At 44.1% G+C, this 26,507-nt stretch overlaps 1 protein-coding gene across 2 annotated transcripts in view; it reads left to right on the forward strand.

The window, feature by feature from the left end:
- The window catches only part of WDR41 (WD repeat domain 41), a 550,534-nt gene that overhangs the window by 210,805 nt on the left and 313,222 nt on the right, over positions 1-26,507 (forward strand). For both annotated transcript variants that reach the window (XM_085632270.1, XM_085632269.1), the window contains exon 6: positions 2,284-2,395. In XM_085632270.1, the coding sequence (XP_085488396.1) occupies positions 2,284-2,395 (112 nt within the window). The remainder of the gene's footprint in view (positions 1-2,283; positions 2,396-26,507) is intronic.

Genomic DNA, 26,507 nt, shown 5'->3' on the forward strand with positions numbered 1-26,507 from the left:
CGCTTGGCACATCAACATAACTATGAAACAATTGTGGCACTAAAGCAACCGGGGCCTATAGGCATTGTTAGAAGTGTCTTTCATTAATACAAATTCTGATGGATATCGTTAACACAAATGTGCAGTGGCGGCTGATGACATTTGAAAGTGGTGAAGGCGTAAAAGTTGGGTATGACTTTTATGTAGTGAGCGATGCAAGCAAGTTTAATGGACAAACGTGGGATCCAGGCTGGGTCCTCCTCCGGAGAAAAAATTGGAAAGAAAATTGGCAAATGGTGCATTTTAAAGCAAATTAATTTAGTGATAAAGTAAGGCTTATGAAGCAGTGGGATTGTATAGTCTTGAAATATTAAACACATTAAAAACCTTCCTATATCTTACTGCATTAATATGTTCAACAGTTACTTTGATGTGCAAATTGTACAACACAACAACTTCAGCCTTTTAAAGTGAGTGCTTTCCCAGTGTCTTGCACTGCATGTGGCATCAACTTTGGAAGAAAATACTCAAACCAGGCTTCTGAAAGGACCCACAGCTCCTGATTGCAATAAGTCATATAGAAATATGAGAGTTCTATGAAGGGGAAATGTAAAATAAATTTCTGTGATTCCCATTGAGGGCTACCTGACCATTATTTTGATTTCCTTCTGATATGTAATTGCATCTAGATATATAACACAACAACTGATCTACACCTAAAACCTGTCCGTATGATTGGCTTTCTTAGTGGTTGTTCGCTGTTTAAGATAAATGAGTAACAACAAGGACTGTTATAAATAATTAAGCTTCAAAATTTTTCAATTCTGAAATTTCAATAGTATTGAGGTCTGTGGAAGGAGTTTTGGCCTTCAGTTATGGTCACTTTATGTTAGACATGTATGTCCTTTTTCTGCACATTTCGTCCATCTGAACATAGTCAGCCACCTCTCTTTCCTCTTCAGCACCCACTTTTCACTCTTCCCCGAATGCACTTTCTTGCATCGCCCTCACTTCGCCACTTCCAAACATACACTGCACTTTAAGTTGTTTATTTCGTTTTGCTTTTGCCCTATAAATATTTTTCCACCTGTGCACCCCTTTCACACACATTTTCGCAGAACTGAAATTACAACTGGAATACATGACTATTGTTATGTGTGCCCTGCAGAGAGCCCAACCCACTGAGAGGCACTTTGCTTTGGCTTCAGTATCCGCGTCAGAGCTTTCAATCAAAGCCCCTCATAAACACCTTCCACGGCTCAAAGTATGTACGGAAAATAAAATACAGAAACACATCATGATTAAATAGCTAACTCTTGAGGAAAGCAAGATTAAACTTGGAATAAGAGAGGAACTAAATCGCTGACATGCATTGCCCTAACATTTTTAACACTACTTTTTGTAAATCAATCCATATTTTTGGCATTAATGTTGTTAAGGGCATGAAGATGGGGCCAGTTTTAATGTCATGCAGCAGATAACTCTCTACTGGAAGCACATATCTTTCGCTTTGCGCTTGACTCGGATATTTGGACCAACTTTACAATGAAACAAGAACCGTGGCCTGCTCGTGTTTTCGATACATTTCGCGGGGAAACAAATACAGTAGCTCTACTTCTAACTGGGCCAGCGCCATGCAGCCGCAACCTGGGGTGTCACGGGGGAGGTTAGCGTGACGAGAGGTCTCAGCACAATTAGCATTCTAACACTTACCATTATCGAGAACAAGGCACCAAAACATACATGCTTGTATCCACTCATACGTGTGAGGAATGGAAAAGGGTGGGGATCTACACCTGTGAATAATGGACGGCTGCTTGAGCGCAGGGACGGAGTCTCCAGCACCCGAAACCTTGACACTGAAAGTGTCACAGGCCTAAAGTGGAAACTTCCATAGACTACAATGGCAATGAAGGGCGTTAGAACAGTAAGCCCTGCGTTGTGCGTCAGAGTTCAGAAAGTTGATTTACTGCCTGGCGTCCATTTCCTGCTTCATAGCAAGGCAGGGCAGGCAGCCTGGGACAGACAGCCCAGACTTAAATACATGGATTTGTTTAGAGATACGATTGTATCTTTAAATAATTCGATCTATTTAATATTTGTACAGGAAAATGATGGAATTTTAGGGGGACACAGCCCCAGAGCCCTAGTGGAGAATGTCCCTAGAACCTGAAAATGTTGCCTGTCCAAAACTGGTAAATATTACTTGGCACTGTATTGCATGCTTTAGCAAATGACATTTTTTGTTGTGAAATTGACCACTTGCAGTGTTAGTTCTAATTGACATTTCCTGTTTTTGCATAGTGTTTGATTGTTCTTCAGTGGCTCGACCTGTGGCTGTCTGGTGGGAGCGAACTCAGAGTTTGGAGCCGAAAGCTAGAACTGCTTTGCGAGACCAATCATTTTCCAGATGCAGGTAACTATGATAAACATACAAGTCAAAGGTTAACTGTGGCAAAGTCTCCAGGAGGAGGTGCGGGGGGAGGTAGTAGAGAATATGAAGCATACAACATGACTCTCCAGGATGGGGGGACAATAGGGAGGTAATAGAGAATATGAAGCATACAACATAAGTCTCCAGGATGGGGGGACGGTGTGGAGGTACAAGAGAATATGAAGCATACAACATAACTCTCCAGGATGGGGGTACGGGGGGAGGTAATAGAGAATATCAAGCATACAACATAACTCTCTAGGATGGGGTGACGGGGGGAGGTAGTAGAGAATATCAAGCATACACCATAACTCACTCTCAGTATTACACATCCTGAAAATAGCAGACGAGTTGTGCTTGTTCATCCTACTATCCTCAATGCTTGGCACACTGTGTGTGCTAGCAGATGTTAATTAATGATACATAACGTTATCTAGCATTTTCTTTTCCATTTTATTTTAATTGAACTTTCTGGCCATTGCTCAGGACTTTCAATGCGATGCAGTGCCTTTTTTCTATTCCAGAAGTTTTACACAGTTTTACTCCTTAGAATTTTAACATAACCCCCCTAAAATATTTTGGGATTCCATACTTAGTACATTACGAATCTTTCAATGTGGCACCATGAAAAAGAAGTGCTTCAAACTAAAAGACGTCTGTTTAAAATAAGATATGTGGAGGACTGACCTTGTTAAAGGTCTTACTTTTGCATTCACATTTATTTAGGGATGTTGGTCAAAATAGATGTATGTTTTCTGGACACATTCCTCATGATCATAAAATGGAGATTATCTATCCCATGAATTAGGGTATATGGGGATTTTGTTTTAAAGGGAATTTCGACTGTGGGAGCGAAAGCTTGTAAGAGTTATTTTTTTCTTTTTCATACCGCAACCTGGGCAAAATGCATGTGAGTCTGGGCTGTAACAAGGCAAAGATAAGTAGGAATGGGGTGGGGACAAGAGAGAAAAGGATATTCTGAGGCTAAGGGGGAGAAGAAATGGCAGAGGAAATAAAAAGGAGAATTGGATAAAAAAAATAGGAAGGACATGCCAGAAGAAGGATGAGGGAAGCGATATAAAACAAGGATCCGAGAAGGTGGAAAGCATAATGGATTTGGACTAGATGAGTTTCCATCCCAACTAGCAAAATCCCAAATAAGAGGAAGAAGATGCAGGGGGAAGAGGGGTCAGGGGAATGCAGTATTGGGTACAGTCAAATGGCAGGTGGTCTGGGAAGTCTCCACCACCCCCATATATACAATGGGCAAGAAAGGTAACAAGAGGCAGAACCGAAGGGGTGTTGTCCTGGACGAAGAAAGGATAGGCCAATATTATAACATGGATGGCATTAGTCTGGTTGCATTCAACAGCATGGTGAATGCCACTTCCCTTGAAAAAGTAGTAGAGACTGGTTTGAAGAGAGAGCTTTTTCCAGAACAAGCTTTCTCATTGGGGCATGTTTTTGCAAGCACTTAGTTACATATTTGTCCTAACAGCATCCACTAGAGTCTTCTGAAAGCACATGATGTAGGTGTTTATCACTTTATTTTTATTGTTAATGCTTCATGGTACCGTCACTGTCAGTATCCGGAATATGATAGTGCCACCAATATCAGTGCCAAGGTCTCATAATGGCAAATCTGTTCAAAGAGGCCCTTTCAGACATTAATGAAAAATCTTTGGCAATATGTTTTAAAGAGCAGTGCAGGAAAAGAGTTTGTGCCGCATCCGTGGTACATAGCCTAACTATTTCAAAGTGCAGACAACATCATATATTTTTTTATTGGTATGAGGAGTGACCCGTCACCGAGAGGGGAGTCCGATGGTACCTTATAAAAGCAATGCAATGTTAAACTTAGATTAGAAAGGCCGTAGGCCCTTCAATTTTGTAACATATCCGAGTCATTTTAAAAAAAGAGACCAAGCTTGGGTTTGAACCAATCAGAAATGTCCTGCCCTCTAGAACACCCCTGTGAGAATCTTCAGCCCCTGAGACTTTCTACCGCACGTCGTGCTAGGGAGTCTCTGCTGTGCTCTGCTCAGTTTTCCCTGTTCTGAACTATTCCAACAAATTCTAAACCTTCTTATAACCTCACAGACAAACTGGAAAATAAGATTTATCTTATATTCCAGTTTGTCTGTATTTCTTGACTACAGTTCTGGCTGATGAAGAAAAGAAGAGTCTTTTCAGGTCCTAATCAACCTGCAGTAAGAAAAGGCTTCATTCCGATGATCCTCATCAGGACTGTATATATTGCCTTTACCCAGTGCATAAGGCTCAAGATTGTAAGGAATGTTGTACCTTTTCTACTAAAACTCTGAAGGACCGTGAAGGGCGGCTGCTCAAAAGGCTCCAAAAACTTAAAACCAGGCGAGAGCCGGTGTCTGATAATGACAGTGAAGACTCTTCTTCCTCCTCAAGAAAGTCGCAGAAGAGGGGGCAATCATCTTATTCCTTCTCTTCTCTGGAGCAGCCTAAAGAAGCCTAGAAAAAGACCACTCGTGGGTCTTACAGGGGCACAGTCCTTTCAAAATCTCCTCAGGAAGGCGAGGTTTCTTCTAAGCGAAAGCACAAAAAGGAACCATATGTCTCCTTAAAAAGGACTGAAAAAGCTAGGTCTGAACCACCTACACCACCTCCTAAAGTCTCTCACTCCTTAAAGAAATCGTCATCTGTACCATCTACTGACAGATTGCCAACAAACGTCTCTCCATCGAGAAAAATCTCATCGTCGGCACTGTTGATGACGAAAGACATACACAGCAGCGTCTATGACCGCTACCACGAGCACCATCTCCACACTGAATACGACCTCGTCTTTGTCAACGATGACGACACACTCTGTGACAGCGCATGCACCTAGACTGCCAATGCTGAAGATTATGCTGACGTAGGACGGTTCCTCCGCCGACGACGATGGCTCCCCCATCGACACTCCCGTCGACGGAAGACACTGTTATCTCAACATCGTTGCTGCCATCCTTGTCGATAACATCGTTGACAACCTCATTGAGAAGAGGAAAATGTTTTTAAAAAATACATTTAACTCCTACACATACCTCTCCAAGCAAGGTGTCACCTTTGCTTTCAGCCCACCTGTTGGATGAAGAAGATTCGGATGAGGAGGGGCCCTTTGGGGTTGTGCACAGCCCATCCGAGGTGCATATCAAGTGTCAGGAGGACGAGTACAATGAGGGGGAATATCAAGAGCAGGGATATTACACTCCTCAAGACCAATACCACCAACAATACCAAGAGGAAATGGTGTGTCTGCCTTTCTCATTAGTTACAGACCTGCAATTCATGCTCTCAGATTACAGAAAGTGATTTCCACAAATATCCTCTACTACTGTACAGTCTTCCTCACCTGTAAAATCCCCACCTGGGCAGCCATCTACTCCACAGCATAGATCATTGTTACTGCCTACGTCAGTAAGACATATTCACAAACCGCTCTCCTGCAGTACCCAGCAATTTCCGATGACGACAGAGAAGAGGGGCAGCAAAATTGGTACAAAGAAAAGAGTCTCTTTCAGTTTGCCTCTACAAGTCTCGCCTAGGGATGATGTTATTATACATCCCTTTTGTTCCATTCTGCCATCTAATGATGTGTTGGCTCCAGGAAGAACTCAACAGACAATGGTTACAGGCAACGAGGTCTTTTAACGAGATATGGAGTGTTGCGTCCAGATCCTGGGTCACTTCACTTATCGTCCTGGCTCCTGAGTACAATGAAATTGCCCATCTAAACATCTCACGAAACTGCAGGGACATACTGTCCAGAGCCCGTGCAGAAAGTACAAACAAAACCTATTGCCCTAAGTGAAATTGGTTTTGCATATGGTGCCAACACTATTCACTTTCTTCTTTGCCTGAAGCTATCCTTCCATATCTTCTGCAGTTAGGGCTCTCAGGATTGACTCACTCATCCATCAAGGTGCAATTGGTGGTCGTCTCCCTCTTCAGGCGATCTCTCCCGTCACCTTCATTATGGTCTGCCAGAATAGTGACACAATTCCTCAAAGGATTATTTTGAGTTTTTCCACCAGTTAAGCCTCTGCCTCCACTCTGGCAACTATACATTGTGCTCTCACAGCTTATGAAGCATCCGTTTAAACCCATTTGCACAGCGCATATTAAATTCCTTTCCTGGAATGTGTCTCTTCTCGTAGCTTTGACATGTCGGCAAGATTTAAGCTCTCATCATACAGAAGTGTTTCTTGCAATTTAGGGGCAATAGAGTGATCCTTTGCACAAACCCTAAGTTCATTCTTAAAGTCCCTTCCAGCATACATCGCAGTGAACCTGTAATTCCCAAAACTTCAACGCCAGCCAAAAGGACACTGCTTTCTTTAGATATCAAGAAGTGCTTGTAGGTCTATTTAGAAAAACTAAAAGTTTTCACAAGTCTAATGAATTGTTTGTGGCTTACAGCGTGACACAGAAAGGGTATCCTCTTTTTAAACAGAGCATTGCTAGGTGGATATCTAGTGCAATTCATTTATTTGTTAAGTGGCAGGCACACCGTTGCATACATCAGTGCACACCCGCTTCACAACAACTATGTCTACTTCAGCGGTGCTGTTTGCTTGTGTGTCACTTCAAGAGATTTGCCGGGCAGCTACCTGGAAAAATAGGCACACCTTTACAAAGCATTACTGCTTGGAATCTGTAGCTCACAGCGACGCAGCAGTGGGTCAAGCAGTGCTAAGACATCTTTTTCAATGAAGATGAGCTATCTTCTTCCCTCCATCCTCTTATTTTTACGCACATTTTCTCATGGTACTTGTAGATACGAGTATACAGTTATGTGTATGTATGTATGTGTGTGTGTGTGTGTGTGTGTGTGTGTGTGTGTGTGTGTGTGTATATATATATATATATATATATATATATATATATATATAACGCTGCATGGAGTATCAAAGGTAAAGAATCACCACAAGCCCGCTGATCAAGTAAGTGTTGTTTATTACCGGCATAGAAAGCCGTGGTCTTTATCAAATGGCCTCTTCCTGGGTCATACATACATTTAAAGGTGCATACATCAACGTGGACAACCCGTGATGTATCAATAGACGTAAAAGAAAAATAAATACACAACGTTGTACACTTACAATAAATATACAAAGTTGCACAATAGTAGTGGATGCCTGCGAGTAACCAGCAAATTGTTACAATGTGATTATAATGTTCATAAAGTTAACTGTCTGCAACATAATTGATATTTGACAGTTTTCTGTATTGTAGAAAGAACATTATCGTTGTGTGCATTGAGCACCATTCATTTACTTTTAGGGTGTAGTACCCATTAGTAGATATGCCATCCGACATTGCATATTTTACTGGTGCTAGTTTATCTTATTTCTTTAAATAAGACCTGAATATAGGCAGTGAAGCGTCCTGCAGAATTGAGGTCTAGCACCCCATCCCTCCTCTGCCAATATTCTCAAACATGGTTTGCACAAGGGTAATATATGTCAAGTATCTAGCTGTACAGATACTTGACAACAGAAATTAATAAACGAGTCTCTGATAGAGAAAAATTTAGATTATCACTACATGACTATAGTGACTAGGAGTAGTACGGGTTCGCTGGAACGTCTGTCCACTCTGGTGCGCATAACAATAGTGTAGGTGACTCAATTCCATCTTTGTTGGCTGCCACAAGGTTCCTGTAGAAGACAATATGCAAAAAGAATATTAGCAACCAATTTCTAATCATATCAATGATAAATTCGCATATTGTGCAGTGTCCACATGATATATGTGTGTATGCTTGGCACTTACATTAAAATGTGCTTCATCACTGCTATTTAATCTGATGCAAGCATGTGAATCTATGAAATTTCCAATACAGGAGTAAGAAAATAAGTTACTTACCTGTAAGAGTAGTTCTCCAATACTGGAATCTTTCATAGCTACACATGCCACACACCCTTCTCCCCTGGAAGTTCACCTTCTCTCTCTCTTTCTTTCTTTGTGGGCGTATCACCTACATTCATGCTTTGAAAGTCTGAGGGATTGGAACTTTTCACATGAGTGTCCTAGAGGGCAGGGTATTCTGATTGGTTCAAACCTAAGTTTGGTCTCTTCTTAAAAAATCACTAGGAAATATTACAAAACTGAAGGGCCTAGGGCCTTTCTAGTCTATGTTTAACATTGCATTGCTATTATAAGGTACAGTAGGACTCCCATCACGAAGACTGAAAATAATTCAAGCATGTGAATCTATGAAAGATTCCAATACTGGTGAACTACAGTTACAGGTAAGTAACTTATTTTCTACACTGATATTGCGGATTTCCCATTGAGGTTTGGCATTGGGCCATTTACAACCCTATGAGTAAGTCAATGGCCTGTTAGAAGTAAAAGAGAAAAGAGCTTGTCTAAGCTCTAAATGTACAGTAAAAAAAGGGGGAAATGGATGCTGCGGAATCGATCAAGAATAATAATTTCTAAAGCTGAAGGAAACCTTAATTCGTATCAAAGCACATACACCAGTCTGTGATCCAGATGTTTACCTCTATATGTATATTTGTCAATGAAACACAGATTATCTACATATACAAACAATAAAGTAATACAGAAAATATGTCGTACATATAAACATTTAACATACATGAATAATCGTATAATCTCTGTCCTATACAAAAGAAACAAGCATTTGCAATGCAATAGCTCTCGCATTTACGCGAGTTTGAGCTATTGACATTGTAAATAACAAAGCCTTTTATTTTTGTTTTTAAAATATAAATAAATGGCATTGTCATTTACAATGCCAATAGTTTAAACTCGCGTAAATGCGAGACCTATTGCATTGCAAATGCTTGTTTAAAACATTACATGGGCCCAAAATTCCTAGCGGCTAGGGGGTGTCTGGCTAAAAACCCGTGACTGGCTGGCCGTGTCACACATGATCTGGGACCGCTTGCCAGTTATGCTGAGAATCCGGAATTCGCGATGTAATTGTATTCATTTCAGAGGAGATAATTGTTAAGCAGTCAGGGAGACCCCATCGAGTTGAGGGAGAACCCCCATTGAGTTGAGGGAGACCGCAGTGGCCAGCCCTCCTAAACACCGGGTCCTAGTGAAGCACCTAGCCGAGACCTGAGGAAAGGCAGGACACTTCCTCGCTGGTGTGGAAAGGGAGGGGCCTTCTTATTCTCTGATTGGCTGTCCTGTTTCCTCTTAGTCACAGAACAGGAATGCAGAAGGCCTATTGGGGGCAACCAGATAACATGTCTCGCGCCCACACCCCACCCAGCCCCAACACTGCTCGATCAGGATGCACCTTTGCTCTCAGCAGAGCTATGAAACCCTGCCAACATGTGAAACTAATAAAAGCCTGAATTATCCCAGAGGCCTAGGGTGGGGAAACGTCTGAGCTCAGTGTGTGAGAGGGTGGGGAGGGATGGGGTAGTCCTGCAGTGTTTTCTTACAGCATGTGTCTTTTTGGAAGAAGCTGCACACACACGGACATTGCGGGGGTGTGGGGCAGGGGGCGCAGTTAGATAAAGGGACCACAGGAAGTCTTATCTGAATGATAACCCTGGTAGGTTTCTAGTCTGTATTGAATCCCAGCTCCGCTTATGACACTCTGATCTGTCTCATTTAAAGCAACGCATCAATCCCCCTTCCACAAAAGCAGGCATGCGAGTTTTTCACTTATTGAACGGAAGGTCTCACTCCTCGGTGGTCACTCAGACCCTGTCTCGACTGCTACTTTAGATTTAATTGAGTCTTGATCTTCTCTAGATGATAGCACTTTGGTTTGAGTTCAACTATTAACGTTTGCTACAAAATATTACACTTGTGTTTTGCAGACACATTACTCTGAGAACTCGAAAATAATGTCCGCCTCCAATGCAAGCCAATGGGATGCACGCCAATGGGATGCACCCCAGCCCCTCCGCCAATCAAAACAATCAACTCCCTCTCCTCAAATCTGAGGCCAACACCCGAATGTATGACTCATGAACGTGGCTTTGAGGTGGTCTCCTTTCATTCAGTTATAAACCTATGCAGCCAAATGCAGGCATCAGGTGTTGACTTTGGGGGCCATGGTAGAGACACGTGGTAAGTCGCCAGCAACTGCGCCATTCCCCAGCTTTTCATTTTTCCCCTGTTTTTATTGAATTTAGCTATCCTCTTGACTTGAGGCCCTGATAAGCCTAGTTCACGTTTTAATTGTATTTATTTATTTGTTCTCATATATTTCAACTCTGCCCAGCTTGATTTCGCAGTACCACTGAAAGTGAGAAAGGATAACGTATAATAACAGGCATTGGCAAGGACAATATATAAACGAGTGGTGCGCGCGCGCCACAGCGAGACAGCTGGTTTCAATTATCGTGCCCGTGTCTGGGCACGATAATTGAAACCACATGCCGGCCGTACGGGTAACCGACACCCCTAGGCCATGGGTGGGGCAATGCGCCCGCCTTTGGCCAATTGCGTGCTGTCTTTGTTAAAAAAGACGCACGCAAAGGCCAATAGCGTGGGCCAAAACAAAAAGCACACGAGTGTGTGCGGTTCTTAGGTTAGTTTTCAAAATCCCCTACATGAAGTCTTTGCCAGGTCAGCGCGTGCGTGCTGTTACAGGCTCGACCTAAAAAGGAAAAAGCAGAAAGAATCCTTGTTGCCCTAATTTCTTAAGGGGCTGCGGCAATTTTTTTTTTTTACCGATTATGGTTCACAGCCCGTATCAGAAAGAGAGCCCTTTTGACAGCACCTATCAGGCGAAAAATCAGTCTAACGCCTTTTTCTCTATTAGGGAGTGCTGAAAATTTCTTTTGTTAAAAAGTCATATTTCTGAGGGCTTCTTTTTACTCTCAGGTCGACGGGTTTCAGCCCGTTTCATCTGAGCCTCATCAGGACTTGGGGCACAAAGGAAACCTCCAAGTTTCACCAGTAGTCTGATTTAAAAATGGACACGCTAAACGTCTCCAGGGACACAACACTGCTCAGACAGAGGCTATTTATTTGATGGCTAGATCTAGGGTCAGTACTCCTTCACTCGCTTCAAGTAGAAGGAGGAACAGCAACTGCCCCGGGTTTATTTCTCGAAGCGGGGGAATCCAGGAAATCAATTCCGTAATGCGGGACCTCTCTAGCTGAAAAGTTGTGGTCCCAACAGTGCGAGCTCTAAATGTAGGCTGTTCAGAAGGTGGGGATAGTGGAAACAAATATGCTAAACAATTAAAACCAGATTTACAGTAGTAGAAGAGCAAAATCCACTAATATTAAGACTGTATATTGCATATGCAGTGGTATGCTTTGGCAAAATCCAGAGATTTGTGCCACAGGTGTAGGAGTGGACATTTTTATCAGTGTTAGTTCCTCTAATGGGTCAGCGCTCCTTCCATCATCTCCTTGTGGTTGCTTTGTTTGACCTAAGTTGGCAGGGTATGACCAGAAGTGGTTCCCTTGCTCACTTGACCACTGGATTCAAGCAAGCCTGGCTGATGAATGGTGTTACCAAGAAACCGGTCCCAGGATGCTTGTTTCCGGTTCAGGGAAGACCTGTCTTAGCAGTTAGGGTTGGACTGTTTCCATGAGGCACAGCATCAAGACTGATTTGCATATAGCTGGATCTGAACTGTGGTGGCGAAGTGAGCTAAAGAATGATGATGAATTCAATGCAGATCTGTGACTGGGGGTAAGTGTCTGAAAAGTTTCAGCGCTCCATCCATCATCTCTTAGTGTTTGCTTTGTTTGCCCTAAGTTGGCAGGGTATGCCCAGACATGGGTCCCTTGCTCACTTTACCACTGGATTCAAGCTAGCCTGGCTGATGAAGGGTGTTACCCAAAAACCAGTCCCAGGATACTTGTTTCCGGTTCAGGGAAGACCTGGCTTAGCAGTTCGGGCTGGACTGTGTGCATGAGGTACAGGGTCAAGACTGATTTGCATATAGTTGGGTCTGAACTGAGGCGGCGAAGTGAGCTAAAGAATGATGATGGATTTAACCCAGATCTGTGACTGGGGGTGAGTGTCTGAAAAGTTTCAGCGCTCCGTCCATCATCTCCTTGTCTTTGCTTTAAGGTGACACCCTACACATTTTGAAGCTTGTTAGAAACTGACATGGTCCTCTGTGTGATCAAGTGCCCTATCTAATGACCTTTAATGGTAATCACATAAATGTCCTTGTGCCACATATTGAAAATCTGTGAAAATGCTGATAAGTGCATATTGTGCTGTTGAATACTGTCCCACTTGCAGGTTCCCATTTCCCTTCTCCATCACGCCCTGGTTTCTGTAATCTAGTCTGAACCTGATGCTACTCTCCTCGCTATAAAGTGCATACCAAATACACCAGCTATATAAGAAATGTTCTCGGTGTAGCACGCAGCTGTCTAGTTGATGTAGGTTAGGACTGTTCCGTGTTGATAAAGCAAAAAATAAAAGTGAGCCTTAACCCCTTCGATGCTGCGCAGATTCCGCCGCTGTGCTGGCGGAATCTTGCGCGGGCGGGTTCATGACGGAATGGTTCCGTCATGAGCACAGCTCAACCGTGGGTCATGACGGAACCATTCCGTCATGAGCATGGAAGGGGTTAAAGTATTTCGGTCAACTAGAAGCATGCATGTATCAGAGATATGCTCTGCAAAATAAATGTATTGTTCTTTTCTTTGTAAATGCGATGGAAATACCAGCTCCAAATAAATGATATCTACATAGCACTGATGGAAATACTTATGCACTTTATCGACATTATCAACACATCCCAAGCTTATTTGCTACCATTATGAATGCCTTGAGCATTCAGTTACACATCTGACAAGTGAGATGTAATAATGTCTGACTGTTTTTCACTTTTATTCTGCGTCTCTCAGATTTTTGTGATGTATGCTTTTGGATCAAAATACAGCATTTTCTTCGCATAATACGATCCTTAAATTTGGCAGAGTTTTGTCAGTTTTCTCAGCATATTTTCTGCCACTTTGTGGCAAAAATGGTGGTTAAATGAATGTCTGCCCATTATATTTTCTGAAAATTTCAGTAATTTCTAAAGTGAAAAATACACCTTTCTGTCTCAAAATCTGTCCTTGTAAGCGGCTCACGTCTACATCTTTGCGTTGGTCCTGCACGCTTTTGTAGCAAAAGCTGCTGCCAGTGTCCCCAGTGCGTGGGCGAGGCATAGAAAGTTACATGATGTCTCCAATGGATGCTTGCTACTTGAAAGACCTGAGTAAAGTCAAGAAAAACTATGTGTCATATGGAGCCACAGGAATTTGACAAGACATCCTGTGGTGGCAGCCATCTTCAACCCTGAGAGTATAAATTCAGAGTGTTTGTGTTGCAGCCAGGACCTTTTCTTTAGAGTTTTGGGAACTTTGCGGACTACTATTGTCTTTGGAGGTTGATGAAAGACTAAACAGGATTCTGAAAAGTATTCTAAGAACATAGTTGTGTTTAGGTATTTAAATGGGGAGAGGATGTGGTCTAACGGCTAGGGTGGTCGATCCCAAATCTAGCGAACCAGGTTTGAGTCTAGGCAATGACCCTCAACATCCTGTGATTCTGGGCAAGTCACTTAATCTCCCCGTGCGTACCAAAAATGAATGTGTCCTTGTGTAACGCAACTGGTGCTTATGTAAGGCGTTCTGATACCTTTGGGTGTAGTTCGCGCCATATAAAACTCCAATTGTTTTTTTAAAATGTATATTTGAGCACTTTTCAGGAACCATCCATAGAGAATTGTTAACTGTTTCCGTTTGTTTCCACGAGAGGAGTGAAAAGGATCCTCATCTTTGCGCAGACCTTGATAAACCTTCTTATAGAGATACCTATGGTATGAAAATGAAATCAAGTATTTGTAAAGCGCGAACAAGTATTAGAGGGTGTCAAGGCGCTGGGGCAAATCGGGAAGATTAAGAGAGCTATTGCCCAGAGTCACTTGGTGCTGGGCTAACCAGCCGCCGGCAATCGAACCGTGAACCCCCTGTTCCGGAGTCAGCCGCTCTGGCCGCTGTGCCACACCTCTTCCCTGAACATATCCTAGTAAGTGGGGAAGTGATTGCTTGTCATTTGGTGAACTCTATAATACTAATGTATACTAATCTTATGTTGCAGTTAATGAGTCAGTTACACTGAAATGAATTCTAACAATATCTAATGTCTCTGTTTCTCTGTCTTATCCAATTCCGCTTTTCCCAGGGCTACTTCTAAATATCATGTTATTAGTTTCTGAGGGATTCTTCTACCTGAAGATCTCTCACATCTTAAAATTCCCAGGTACTAGACTAGACCTGAAACCACTCTCCTGCTCTAGTAGGTGACGTCTGACTTCGTCTCAGCATTTGTTTCCTAGTATATGGCATCACAGGAGCCACATAACTGCCACTCCGGCACCCTGACGTCTGTTCCTTTTTTTCGTTGCCCTTCCACTAGTATCCAGAGCAGCTCTCCATGGAACATTTTCACATACATTTTACCTTTGTAGTGTTAGGCACGATGTCACCTTCAAATAAATCTGGAACAAAACCCTTTTTTTCCTGAAATGGATATTTCAGACCCTCATTAGTTCTGTGTCTGGGGTTTGGGGCCTAAGCATAAGTGGAGGTCTTGCAACCAACATGACCTTATGCACTCCAAAGACATAAAGAGCGGGGGAAAAGGTCTTTATGGTGTGGGTACAAGTGAAACGACAGGTACAGAGTAGGTCTTGTTCCATGTCCCACTCAAAGTTCAGGTCCTCACCCTTCTAGTAGTCATACAAAGACGAGATGTAAACACAGGAAAATATGTGGGAGGGAGTCCTTGACTTCCAGATGCCAATCCTGCTTCAGGGGCAGGTCTCGGTGCAGTCCCTCATCTCGCGAGGCTGATTCTCCTTCAGACAAGAATTAGTAGAGGTCACAAAGCCATTATGGCATCGCATCCAGCTTTAGGCCCCAGTGCTGACCTGGTACTGGTTCTGGTCCCTCCTTATATACCCAGAGTTGCCGGAACTTCTCGGTACAGGTTTTGGCATGTTGGTACTGTTAGTGCCCTGGTTCACCCTAGCACGTGTTTTAGACCACATGCAATCTGCAGAGTCCCCTGACTGGACAATCATCAGAGGGCTTCCTCTGGCATAAGCTGACCTTGGGCAGGCCCATGAGGGTGTCTGGCCAACTTCCTCTGGTGCCACTCCTGTGCCAAAGTTTCCCCTGCTACCTCCTTGACTGACGCCGACACCAGCTTTGGAACACATGCTAAAACTTACCATTGTCATTGTGAGCTCAAGGAGGCAAGAGCAGGGATTAGTGGAGAAGGCCCGATATAGGGACAAGTTTCAGTGCACTTCTGTGCCTAGAGATGAGTACGATCAACGTTTGGATGACATCTTTGGCACAGACTCTAACCACATCAAGATGCTACCCATTGTGCATAGTAGTGAGGTGGATAGCTTCATCCCTGAAAAATGCCACTGACTACACAGACTCGAATCTGAGTACCTTTGAACGCCGCCATCTGGTGAGATCACTTAATTCATTGCAGTATTGAAGAAGGCTGCAGATGTTCTCTAGCTGCTTCTTTCTATGCAAGAAAACAAAGCTAATGTCCTGATGGAGATTCTTCAGCCAACTGCGTCATTTTCTGAGCCATTGCTCTAATTTAGCAAGGACCTGATGGAACCTATTATAGTAGCGTGAAGCAAGTAATTTTCTGCCCTAGTAGTGAGCTGCCAAATCACACACCATCACCAACCAGTGCAGTGGAACTGCTAGCTTTCTCTCAGCTCATCATTTCCCTGAAAGGCTTTGCTGCACGTGTTCTCCTGCACCAAGCAGATCACAGAATCCTTCCCAGTGAGTCTCCTGATTGGGAATCTGAAAAAATAGAGACCATTGGGAGGAAAGATATTTCCTGCATCTCATGTAGTTAGTCCCTTTCATCCACCTAAGAGTCCTACCTTTTGGCTGGGTACTCTAATGCGCTGAGGGGAGGCACAGATGGTTTTGCTTAGCTTCTTGAACCCTCTTTGAGATAATGTTGCACAGGTGGTGCATGATGGGAAGAACATAGCAAAGCAGATCAGACATGCATATTACGAGTTTCCTCACCACCAGCAGTCTCATGGCAGTTCTCACGCCATGAAAATGCTGGCAGTGAGGAAACCTATGGGGCCCTGCAGGGCCCTCTGTTCCCTCGTAGCCTAGGGATGCATGCAAGGGGCGCATGGTGTGCCTACCTGTCTGCATGAACCCATCCATGCCATGCTGGAATGTGCAGTGGCACGCCCATGGCCTTGCCTTTCGAAGGCTCTCCTATGAGCCTTTGAAAAGCAGCGCAGTGGGCCTGCTGCCTCAGGACCGCCTGCACAGATTACAACTTGTAATCCTGCAGGCAGGCGGTGGTCAGCTTTGGCGGTGTTGGAGCAGGGCGGTTGTGTGGTGCCCCGCTCCCACACTGCCAAAGTCATAATCGGGCCCTAAGTCACAATGTCTATGGACTCCTCAATGGCCATCAGACGTTATGCCTGGCTCTGCACTACAGGCATCTAGGGGATGTCCAGACACATTTTAAGGATATACTCTTTGTTGGCTCTCACCTCTTTGACAAAAAAGTTCAGTCGACCCTTTATTGATTTAAACAGGGGCAGCCCAAGGCTCATTTTCTGGGACAAGCTTCTCCTGTCAACCAGTTTCACCGGCAATACCGATTTTTTTTCTTGAATACTGAAGGTGATGCCTTCTCACCACTATAAGCACCTCCGGACAAGTTAGCAGCAGCCAAACTAATTTCTCTGACAGAATAGACGTGCTGCAGATCCATGGGCCCAATGCCTCAGCACCAGCTCTCATCACCTTCCCTCATTCCACCCACAAAACCCCTTTAGTATCCCCTCAAAGGAACACATGTAGCCTGTGTATACAACATGAGACTCCTGGAGGAATTATTTGTCAACAGATGTTTGTAAAAATAAGAGATTGGTATGACAAGTTTCAGTCAGACTGAATTTATCAATAAGTATAGATTACATAAATAATTCCTTAAGGGCAACAAAATGTAGAAAGAGAGTGAGTATCCTGTGCAATAGCTGGAAAATATAGTCGTTTTTAATCAGTAACAGTCACAAGTGTTTATAGATCTCACTATTTACACAGCAGAGTGGTAAATATAGTGTCATATACATAAACAGTACACAACATATAAGACATAAAGGTAACCAACATACTTAATTTTTATATGAGGCTTTATGTGGCGTACAGTATCACTTGGCCTTAAAATATAGTCGCAGGAATAGGAGTATTAAAAATTATGATACAATTGGTTTTACTTGGTGGTACAATGTGAGTGGGTTGTCATTGATTTCGTCTCTATACAGTAAACGTCCTTGAGACCATTCTTCAGGATAATGTTTTATAAAAGGACGATTTTGAATGTATTTTAAGACCTTGATGTGGAAAGATAATATTTTAAGACTGAGTGACATTGTATGCCACATAACGTCTCAAATAAAAAGTAAGCATATAAAGATGCTGTGGAACCAGTCTCAGAACAATGATGGCAGGGATGTCACTCCAACTATTTTCTTGTACCCAAGAAGTACGGTGAGCTTCATCCTATTCTTGACCTGAGGGTCTTGAATACATTTCTCTGCAAGGAGAAATTCAAGATGAAGCCGCTTACACATGTCCTTCTGGCTTTGGAATTAGGAGACTGGATGGTGTCCTCTGACCTGACTTGCAGGACGCATACTTTCATGTTTCCATCCTGCGGTCATAAAGGGTGTACCTGTGCCTTGTGGTAGACTCCACCCATTACCCATGCGCAGTTCTCCCGGATTGACTTGTCACCCCAAAACTTTATTAAGGTAGTGGAAGTTGTCACTTCACTTCTTCGTAGGCTGGGGATATCCGTTTCCTCGTACCTTGACAATTGGCTGCTGAAGGCACACTCACCGCAGCTGATGTTGGACCATCTTAATGCCACAGCAGCCCTGCTCTTAGACCTGAGTCCCAGCCATGAGTTGCATCTGCATCCGTAGCTGATTTAGTCTACCTTTAAACTCTGTGGCTCCCTTCCAGTGGACCTTTTCACCACTTGTGAGAACACTCATTGGACAATGTTCTGCACCCTTCAGTTTCCATTACAGTGTGCTCTAGGGGATGCATACCATCTGTTTTGGACTTTGCCCTTTTTGCAGGGTCATCCCTGAAACTTTTTGCCTTTCTCCCGTATTTTTTCTGACCTGTTGTTGATGGTTTTATGACTCTGGGCACTTTACCACTGCTGATCGGTGCTAAAGTGCATAAGCTCTCTGTTGTAAAGTGTTGTATTAAATTAGTGACTCCATGATTGGCTTATTTGATTTACTTGTTAGACCCTAGTACAGTGCACCATGTGCACCTTGTGTGCCCAGAGCCTGTAAATCTAACTGAACCAGGGAACTAGGTTGAAATTCGAATTTAGTATGCCTGAATTCGGAATAATAAAATACATCTTTTAGTGGAGTTGGTTTTAACAGTCTGTGTTTGAAAATACCACTTTTAGAAAGTAGGTATCTTCTTGCCTAACCATCCAGCCTGCCTCTACTAGGCTTGTGTATTCCACGTCCGTTTTGTAAGTGACAGGGGCTGGGGTGGCTCCAGGAGACAGGGTGAGTCAGCACTAGGCTGAATTGACCTATCTGCATTGGAAGTGGTGGGAGGAGTAGCACCTGGGCCTGAATAGGGCTGTGCCTGCCTTCCACAATCCTGGCTCCACCTCCTGTGGTGCGTCTGATGACCCTGGCCCACACTGACAAAGGAAGAAGTTGTCCACTGGCAGAATGCACCCAGAACTGGTTTGGACTAGGTACAGACACCCTCTGCCTTCGGAGACAAAGGATTTGTGTGTATAAAAAGGGGGATCCAGACCTCAAAACGTTGGATCACTTCTGGGAAATCAAGAGGAACCTCTGCCAAGGAGAAGAAACCGGAGAAGCTGAAGGTGGATTACTGCCCCTGTGCTGTTTGCTGTCTGGGGTTGGCCTGCAGTGGTTACTTGTTGCCAAGGAAAGGAGAAAAGGACTTTGCTGTTTGCTTTGTCATCTTGAGGAAGATCTCGAAGGGCTTGAACTGAGCTTGCCTCCTGTCTAAAGTCTCAGGGACACAAAGTCTTCACCACCAGCTTCCCCTGAATTTCCTTGCTGGGAATTCTGAACTGCAGTGAGGTGCCTGCTGTTGTTTGGGCCCTCTGAGAGACTGTGTGTCGCTTGGAGCTGGAAGCGCAATGCAACGAGGAGAAGCATGTCGCCGCCGCAGCAGTTACCATCGCATCGCCGAAGAAGCGTGCCGCCGCCGCGGCTGTTCGCCGTCGCGTCACCCGACGAAGCGTGTCGCATCACCGGAGAGGTGTGCCGCCGCCGTCGCATCCCCGGAGAAGCGTGTCGCAGGGCCTGTCGCGGCTCCAAAGATCATCGATTTCGCCGCACGGCCATCGGGCGTGTACGCATCGCATCCCCGTTGTCGCATCGTATCAATGACTTTATTTTGTTGCATCGCACCGGATCATCGCATCGAGGCGCCATCTTGTCGCATCGCACCGGATCACAGTAAAAAACTGACGCATCACCTCCTCTCTGGTAAGGAACTGACGCATCACCTCCCCTGCGCTGCAGTAAGGTTCCGACGCATCACCTCCCCCGAAGCAAGGAACCGACGCATCACTTTCCCTGCGACCCTTTTGTTTGTATTGCATGACACATCCAAGGTACTTTGAGAGTAAAGTGTCGCATTTACCATCTACATTAAAGCTATTTCTACCATTTGAAAGTCATATTTTTATTTCAGTATTGTGGATTTTTGTCGTTTGGTCTTGTGTTAAGTCTATTTTTGTAAAATGGCATGGTGTCCATTTGTAGTGTTTTCACTGTATTACTGTATGTGTTCTCAAATGCTTTACACACTGCCTCTGAGATAAGCCTGTCTGCTCGTGCCAAGCTACCAAGGGGGTGAGCAGGGGTTATTCAGGAGTGTATCCCCCCTTTCCCTGACTAGAAGGAAGGGTCCCTATTTGGACAACGGTGTATACCATTGCCAACAAGAGACCCCCATTAAAAAGAATCTGGGACATTTCCCTGCACTGTGCACTGCCACCATTATTCTGATCCTCCGGGTCCTGGAAAAACTGCATCAGGATTGGGCTGGGATGATACTGATCGCTCTGGACTGGCCACACAGTGTTTTATATGCTGACCTTCTGTGTCCTCCCCTTCTGGTTCCACTCAGGGTAGATCCCCTCCCACACTCTGAGGGGCAGGCTCTGCACCCTAGCCTCTAGAGCTTCCACCTTCTCGCCTGGATATTGAGCAGGCAGTTAGTTATTTTCATCACTGCTGCACATGGTGAATGTCATCCTGTTGGCACGTTGCCTCTCTACATAGTTTGCCCATCAGATGCGTTTGGTCCATTTCTGTATCCTTATGCATTTGCGCCATTGATTCTCTTGAGGCACATCTATCAGATCTGTTGCACTCTGCTCTTTCTTTAGCCTAAGTCAAGGTTTTGCAGTGGACACAGTAAAATGTCACCTTTTGGTTCTTTCAGCTTTTTTGTGTCTTCCAAATCAAAATTTACTGTTCAAGTGAATTTTGATGAGCTTCATCGAAAGACCGTTTAGTGGCATGATATAATGATGAATGTGGTATGTATGTATGTAACATTTGTTTAGCCTGAACCTAGGCAGAAAGGCAGGGGAGCACTGTACAGTGTTAAAGGTAAGCATAAAGTCAGTAAGTGATGAGGTGGCTGGTTTTTGAATTGTTACAGCCTTGTGATGTAGTGCTGTGTAATTTTGTAAATTTGAACTGCTTTGGAACAGTCTTTTTGGATATGGGGATGTTAGTTCAGATCTTTGGTGCATGCATAGAAACAACCTGTTTCCAGTTATTCCTGGTCTCCAATATGATGGTGGCCTAGCTGCAGGTGTGCTGAGAGCTAATATAGATGGTGAACCAGTCTGGAAGATAATCTGGGGTGCTGACAATGATGGCTTTGTAAATGAAGCAGCTGATTTTCGAGTTTGTGCGAGCCAGCAAGGGGGCCAGTGGAGTTCCATCAGGATGCAGGCAATATGATCATATTTCTATTGGCCCAAGGTGAAAAGGGCTGCCTTAAGGGGGTACCAGTGTTGAGTCTGGAAGGCTATGTAGCAGGACATTACCGCCTTCCAGACGCAATAGGAAGAGAAGAGCTGGTGCCAGGCCATCTTTGTGTTTTTTGGCAGTATGTTCCTTAAGGGCGAGGTTGGTGTCCAAGGTGATTCCAAGCCACTTGGCATACTGTGAAAGTTGGGATTTGAAGAAGTCAAGGTTCATATCATTAAGCCAGGTTTGTACTATTTCATGCTTGTAGCTCTTGACAAATAACAGGAATTCTGACTTGGTTGGGTTGAGCTCCAGTTAGGCACTGCACATCCAGGTCTAGGTGAAGTCCAGGCAGTGTTGGGTGTCTGGACCAGAGGAGACTTTCAGGTAGAGTTGTTTATCATTGGCATATTGATGAATTTTGATGCTTTTCTCAGTGAGTAGAGCCGTAAGGAGCTCCGTGTAGAGGTGGAAGATAAGCATAGACAGTATGGAACCCTGAGGACTCTGCAGGTAATGAGATTTTTTGGGACCTGGAGGGCCTCATGTAAGCAAGCATATGTTATGTTATGTTAAATTATTTGTAAAGCACAACGCATACCCGAAGGTGTCTTGGCGCTGAGTTTGTAAGCAGTGGAAGGGGAAAGGACAACCTACTGATTGAAGAGCCAAGTTTTTAAAAGTTTCCTGAATTGGGGCAGGGAAGGAGCTGATCTAAGATTGAGTGGAAGAACCACAACCACAAAGCTGTTCCCACCCCATTTCGATTTTTTAAATCTAATGGCATTTACTCTGAAAGCCTGCTGATCTAAGGTTTCTTGTAGGAGTGTACCATGATAAGGCTTTCTTTAGAAAGGAGGGTTCTGAGTCATGGAGGGTCTTATACGTAAGGCAGAGGGCCTTGAACTTGATTCTGTTTTTGACTCTAAGCCAGTGAAGATCCCTGAGACCAAAGGAAACAGAGTGGTGCCTAGGCAGGTCCAGTAGGAGTCTGGCCACCGAATTCTGAAGAAATCTGTAGCTTATTCAGATGTTGAGCTTGCAGGCTGACGTAAAGGCTGTTACAGTAATTGATCTTGGATAATACTAATGTGGAAATAACTGACTTCCTGACTGAGATGGGCAGAAAGATTAGAGATTTTTTCTAGTATTCTCAAGGTGTTTTCTGAGGAGGAGACCACTGCATTGATTTGATTGCCTAAGAGTAGGTGGTCATCAATCCTGACACCAAGACTCTTGGCTTTCCTGGTGGGTACGGAAAGGTGAACCATGTCACCAGGCCAGCATGGTGCCGTCCAAAAGTTAGAGTTATTGTTGAGTAAGATCACCTCGGTCTTTCCAGCATTAGGCTTAAGGTGGTGTTTGTTCATCCAACCATTAATGCATTTCATAAAGTCATGTATGCGAAGACCAGTGTGGTTGGCATCATTGGAGGCTGATAACACAATTTGCGTGTCGTCCGCATAGGATATGTCAATTGGAAAGGTAGGAGGAGAAGCAGTGAATGACATTGCCGTGAATCCTGAGGTCACCAAGGTCTATGGTAAGTTTCTTTAGGAGTGAGATGATCTGGCCGATCTTCAGAGCTTCTAGGTAAGATACCTTGAGTGAGAGAGGCATTGACAATGGTGAGGAGGGGTGAGCAAGCTTCCCTGGAGAGACCCTTGAAGTTGGACGAGGGAAGGACATCATATTCGTAGGGGATAGTTGTGAGGGAGTTGAGTGTGTCCGTGAGATCTGCGAGAGACATGGGTTTCATGGATTATCATTTTGGCATTCTATGAGAAGGGGTGGGTATTAAAGGATAAGCAGACTTGGTGCTGTTGATGTCCTGTCGGATCTTCATTTTTTCCCTAAAGAAGATGATGATGGCACTGCACTTGTCTGTCGACTGTGGGATAAGTGGGTCAGGCAGCAGTTGATGCAGTGATTGATTGTCTTAAAACGTGTTCTGCTTTAGTTGGTGGCTTGATTGATGATGATGACAGCTAGCAGAGCAGATTCTGTACTATGTGCAGGCCTAAAGCCTTTTTGAGCAATATCCAAGATGTAGATCTCTTCCAAAAACTTTTAAAAGATACTATTAACATGCTTTTCCGTTACATTGGCCAGGAAGGGTAAGAGGGAGATGGGAAGGATAGTTTTTGGACTTTGTGGACTCTAAGGAAGGTTCCTTCAACAAAGGGATACCTTTGGCTTGCTTCCGAGGTCCAGGTACTGAGGCGGATGAGAGGGAGATGTTCATGGTTTCTAGAAAGGGAGAGAGAAGATTCTGGAGTTTTAAAATGAGGCCGGGGCTGATGGGGTTATCAGATGAGCCGGATTTGACTTGGCTCAGAAAGAGCTGTAAAGAGGATGGGCAAAGGGATGGCAGAGAGCATAGATTTGCCTTGGGACTCATGTTTTCAGAAGATGCACGGCATTCTTCCGGTTCTGGAGAGGCACTGGATGGGGAAGTATAGTGTTCATTGGAGGCTTCTAAAGAATCCGACGATAGCTCTGGTTTTTTGAGGCTGTTAAACTATTAGAAATTTTCTTTTGCGGTTCTATTGCTATAGCAGATTTTTGATGAAAAATAATTTGCTCTGGATTTCAAAATCTGTTTATGGTAAGCTTTGGTAGCTGATCTGTACAGTGCTTTGGAGGAGGGATCATAATTTTTCCGCCAGGAGCGCTCTAGAGCCTTACATTGTTTTTTAGTGGTGATGAGGTTCTTGTTGAACCATGGGTGTAGGACTTGGCCCTTTTTGGCTAATGTCCCTAAACTTTGTGCTTTCCCCCTAGACCTTTTTTCTGACATGGTGTTGCCAACTTAGGTGCTTTGGACACTTTGCACTGCTAAACCGTGTCAAAGTGCCAGTGCTCCCTGTATAAAGTATTATGGTAATTGGTTGTCCATGATTGGTATGTGTGCCTTACTAGTAAAGTCCCTAGTAAAGTGCACTATGTGTACCAGGGCTGGTAATGCAAATGTTACTGGTGGATCTGCAGCACTGTCTGTGCCACCCACACAAGTAGCCTTAAAAAGGGAACTCAGGCCTGCCATTGAAGGGCCTGCGCGCAAGTTGTCAAGCTGCCATGTTGTTCTGGCAAGTGCACTCACTTGCCAGACCTTACCTTTCCCTTTCTATGCACCTCAGACAACCCTATGGTAAGTCTAGGGTACCCCCTGGACAGGGTGCAGTGCATGTGAAGGGTAGGACACCTCCTAAGGTGTGTGCCATGTCCTGACAGTGAAATAATCTCCATTTCGTTTTTCACTGTTAATTGGCCATCTTGCCCATAGGATAGAATGGGGAGGCTGTGTAATATGTTTTCCAGCCTATCTTCCCAAAGGTTCAAGATGGGAAGGTGAAGTTTAGTATGCCTGAACTCACAATGTAATAACAAATCTATGCACTGTGTGTTTAGAAGCCACTCTTTTAGAAGTGGCTGAGTTTTTGTGCTCTGACATTTCTGTGTGTCTCTGCATGGCTGTGGATTGACTGTCTGGATTTGAAAGAAACTGTTGAGAGGTTGACTGCAAGTCAGAAGGAGAGGCGGAGAGACCGCCTAAGGCACAGTGATTGGTGCCTGAGTGTATTACGCATTATTCCATTTCTGCATAACGGAGTACCCGACTGTCATATTACACATAGCATCATTTTTGCATAACGAACTACCTAATGAGTGTATGACGCATGGCATTTTATCTGCATAATGAACTACTTGATTAGTGTATTACGCATTGCCTTATTTCTGAATAACGACATACCTGGTGGTTGTATTACGCATTGCATTATTTTACCTTGCAAAGTGCCTGATTCTTGAGTTACGCATTGCATTCTTTATACATTGCAGTGTCTGATTGCTGCGTTACGCCTTACAGTATTTTTACATTACAAAAGTGCCTGATTCTAGCATAACAAAGTGTATAACATGATATTAGGATTACAGTAGAATGTTTAGAAGTGCTGATTAATACCGCCAGAACTTACAAGGGCTGGCTGGCCTACCAACCGGCCAGGCGAAATAGTACACAGCCTCATATGTTGGATTTATATTGTGTGGTCTTATCGTATGTCTTTTTATATAAACTTTATACTCGTTTCTATAAAACTCGTGTGGAGTCTATTTGTGGTGTCCTCATTGGGTTGTTGTGAGCGTGGTTGCAAATACTTTACACATTTGCCTTGAAGATAAACCTGGCTGCTCGTGCCAAGCTACCGAGGGGGTGAGCGGGGCTATCTAAGAAGGTGGCCTTCCTTTCCCTGACGTTGGAACGTGGGTCCCTACTTGGCCTTAGGAACCTACCTCAGCCAAGAAGGATCCCGAGTCTAACAATGGGGCTGAGTGCTTCTTTTTGACTGAGACGTGACTGATGGCTATGAGAGTGTCAAGGGCGGAGGTGAGCCAAGATTTCATAGAATTGTGGGCAACCTCTGTGTTGTGGGCCAGATGGGGACTTCTAGCCTGAATGAAATTGCCAAATACCTGCGAGTCTAATTTATTCCAGGGACGTTTCAGGATAGGGTCGGTTGCAGAGACATACAGATCAAAAAGAGATCAGTTCAGGACATGGGCAGGGGGGTAAGGACCTGTAAGTGGTAGAGATTTGAGAAAACTGGGTCAAGGAAGTGGCCAGTAGCATGAGTTGCGCCCATAACTCGTTGGGCTGATTGCATGGCTGCCATGTTGTCCAAAAGGTTGCTAATTTCGCCATCCTGGATAGCGTACAATGAAGGTTGAGATCACCAGTGATATTAAAGTTGTCATGTTTTAAAATTAGCAGGGATAGGGAGTTGAAGAGCGTATCTCTGAAAGTTTTAAAGGGGCCTGGGGGTGGTAAATTAGCAGCCCAGAGAGGGTAAGATCATTATTAGGGTTTTAAAAAGGGCGCTTTCGCAATCTGAAATGGTGCACTGGGTTGGGCTACAGATTAAAGCGTCTTTATAAATGATGGCAATACCACCTCTTCTGCCACAGACTCCGTTGACGTACTTAAAGTTGTAATCAGGAGGGAGCTCCAGGGCCGGTTCTGCAATCGTTGC

Source organism: Triturus cristatus, chromosome 2_1 (genome assembly GCF_964204655.1).
Source record: "Triturus cristatus chromosome 2_1, aTriCri1.1, whole genome shotgun sequence".
Taxonomy (NCBI): domain Eukaryota; kingdom Metazoa; phylum Chordata; class Amphibia; order Caudata; family Salamandridae; genus Triturus; species Triturus cristatus.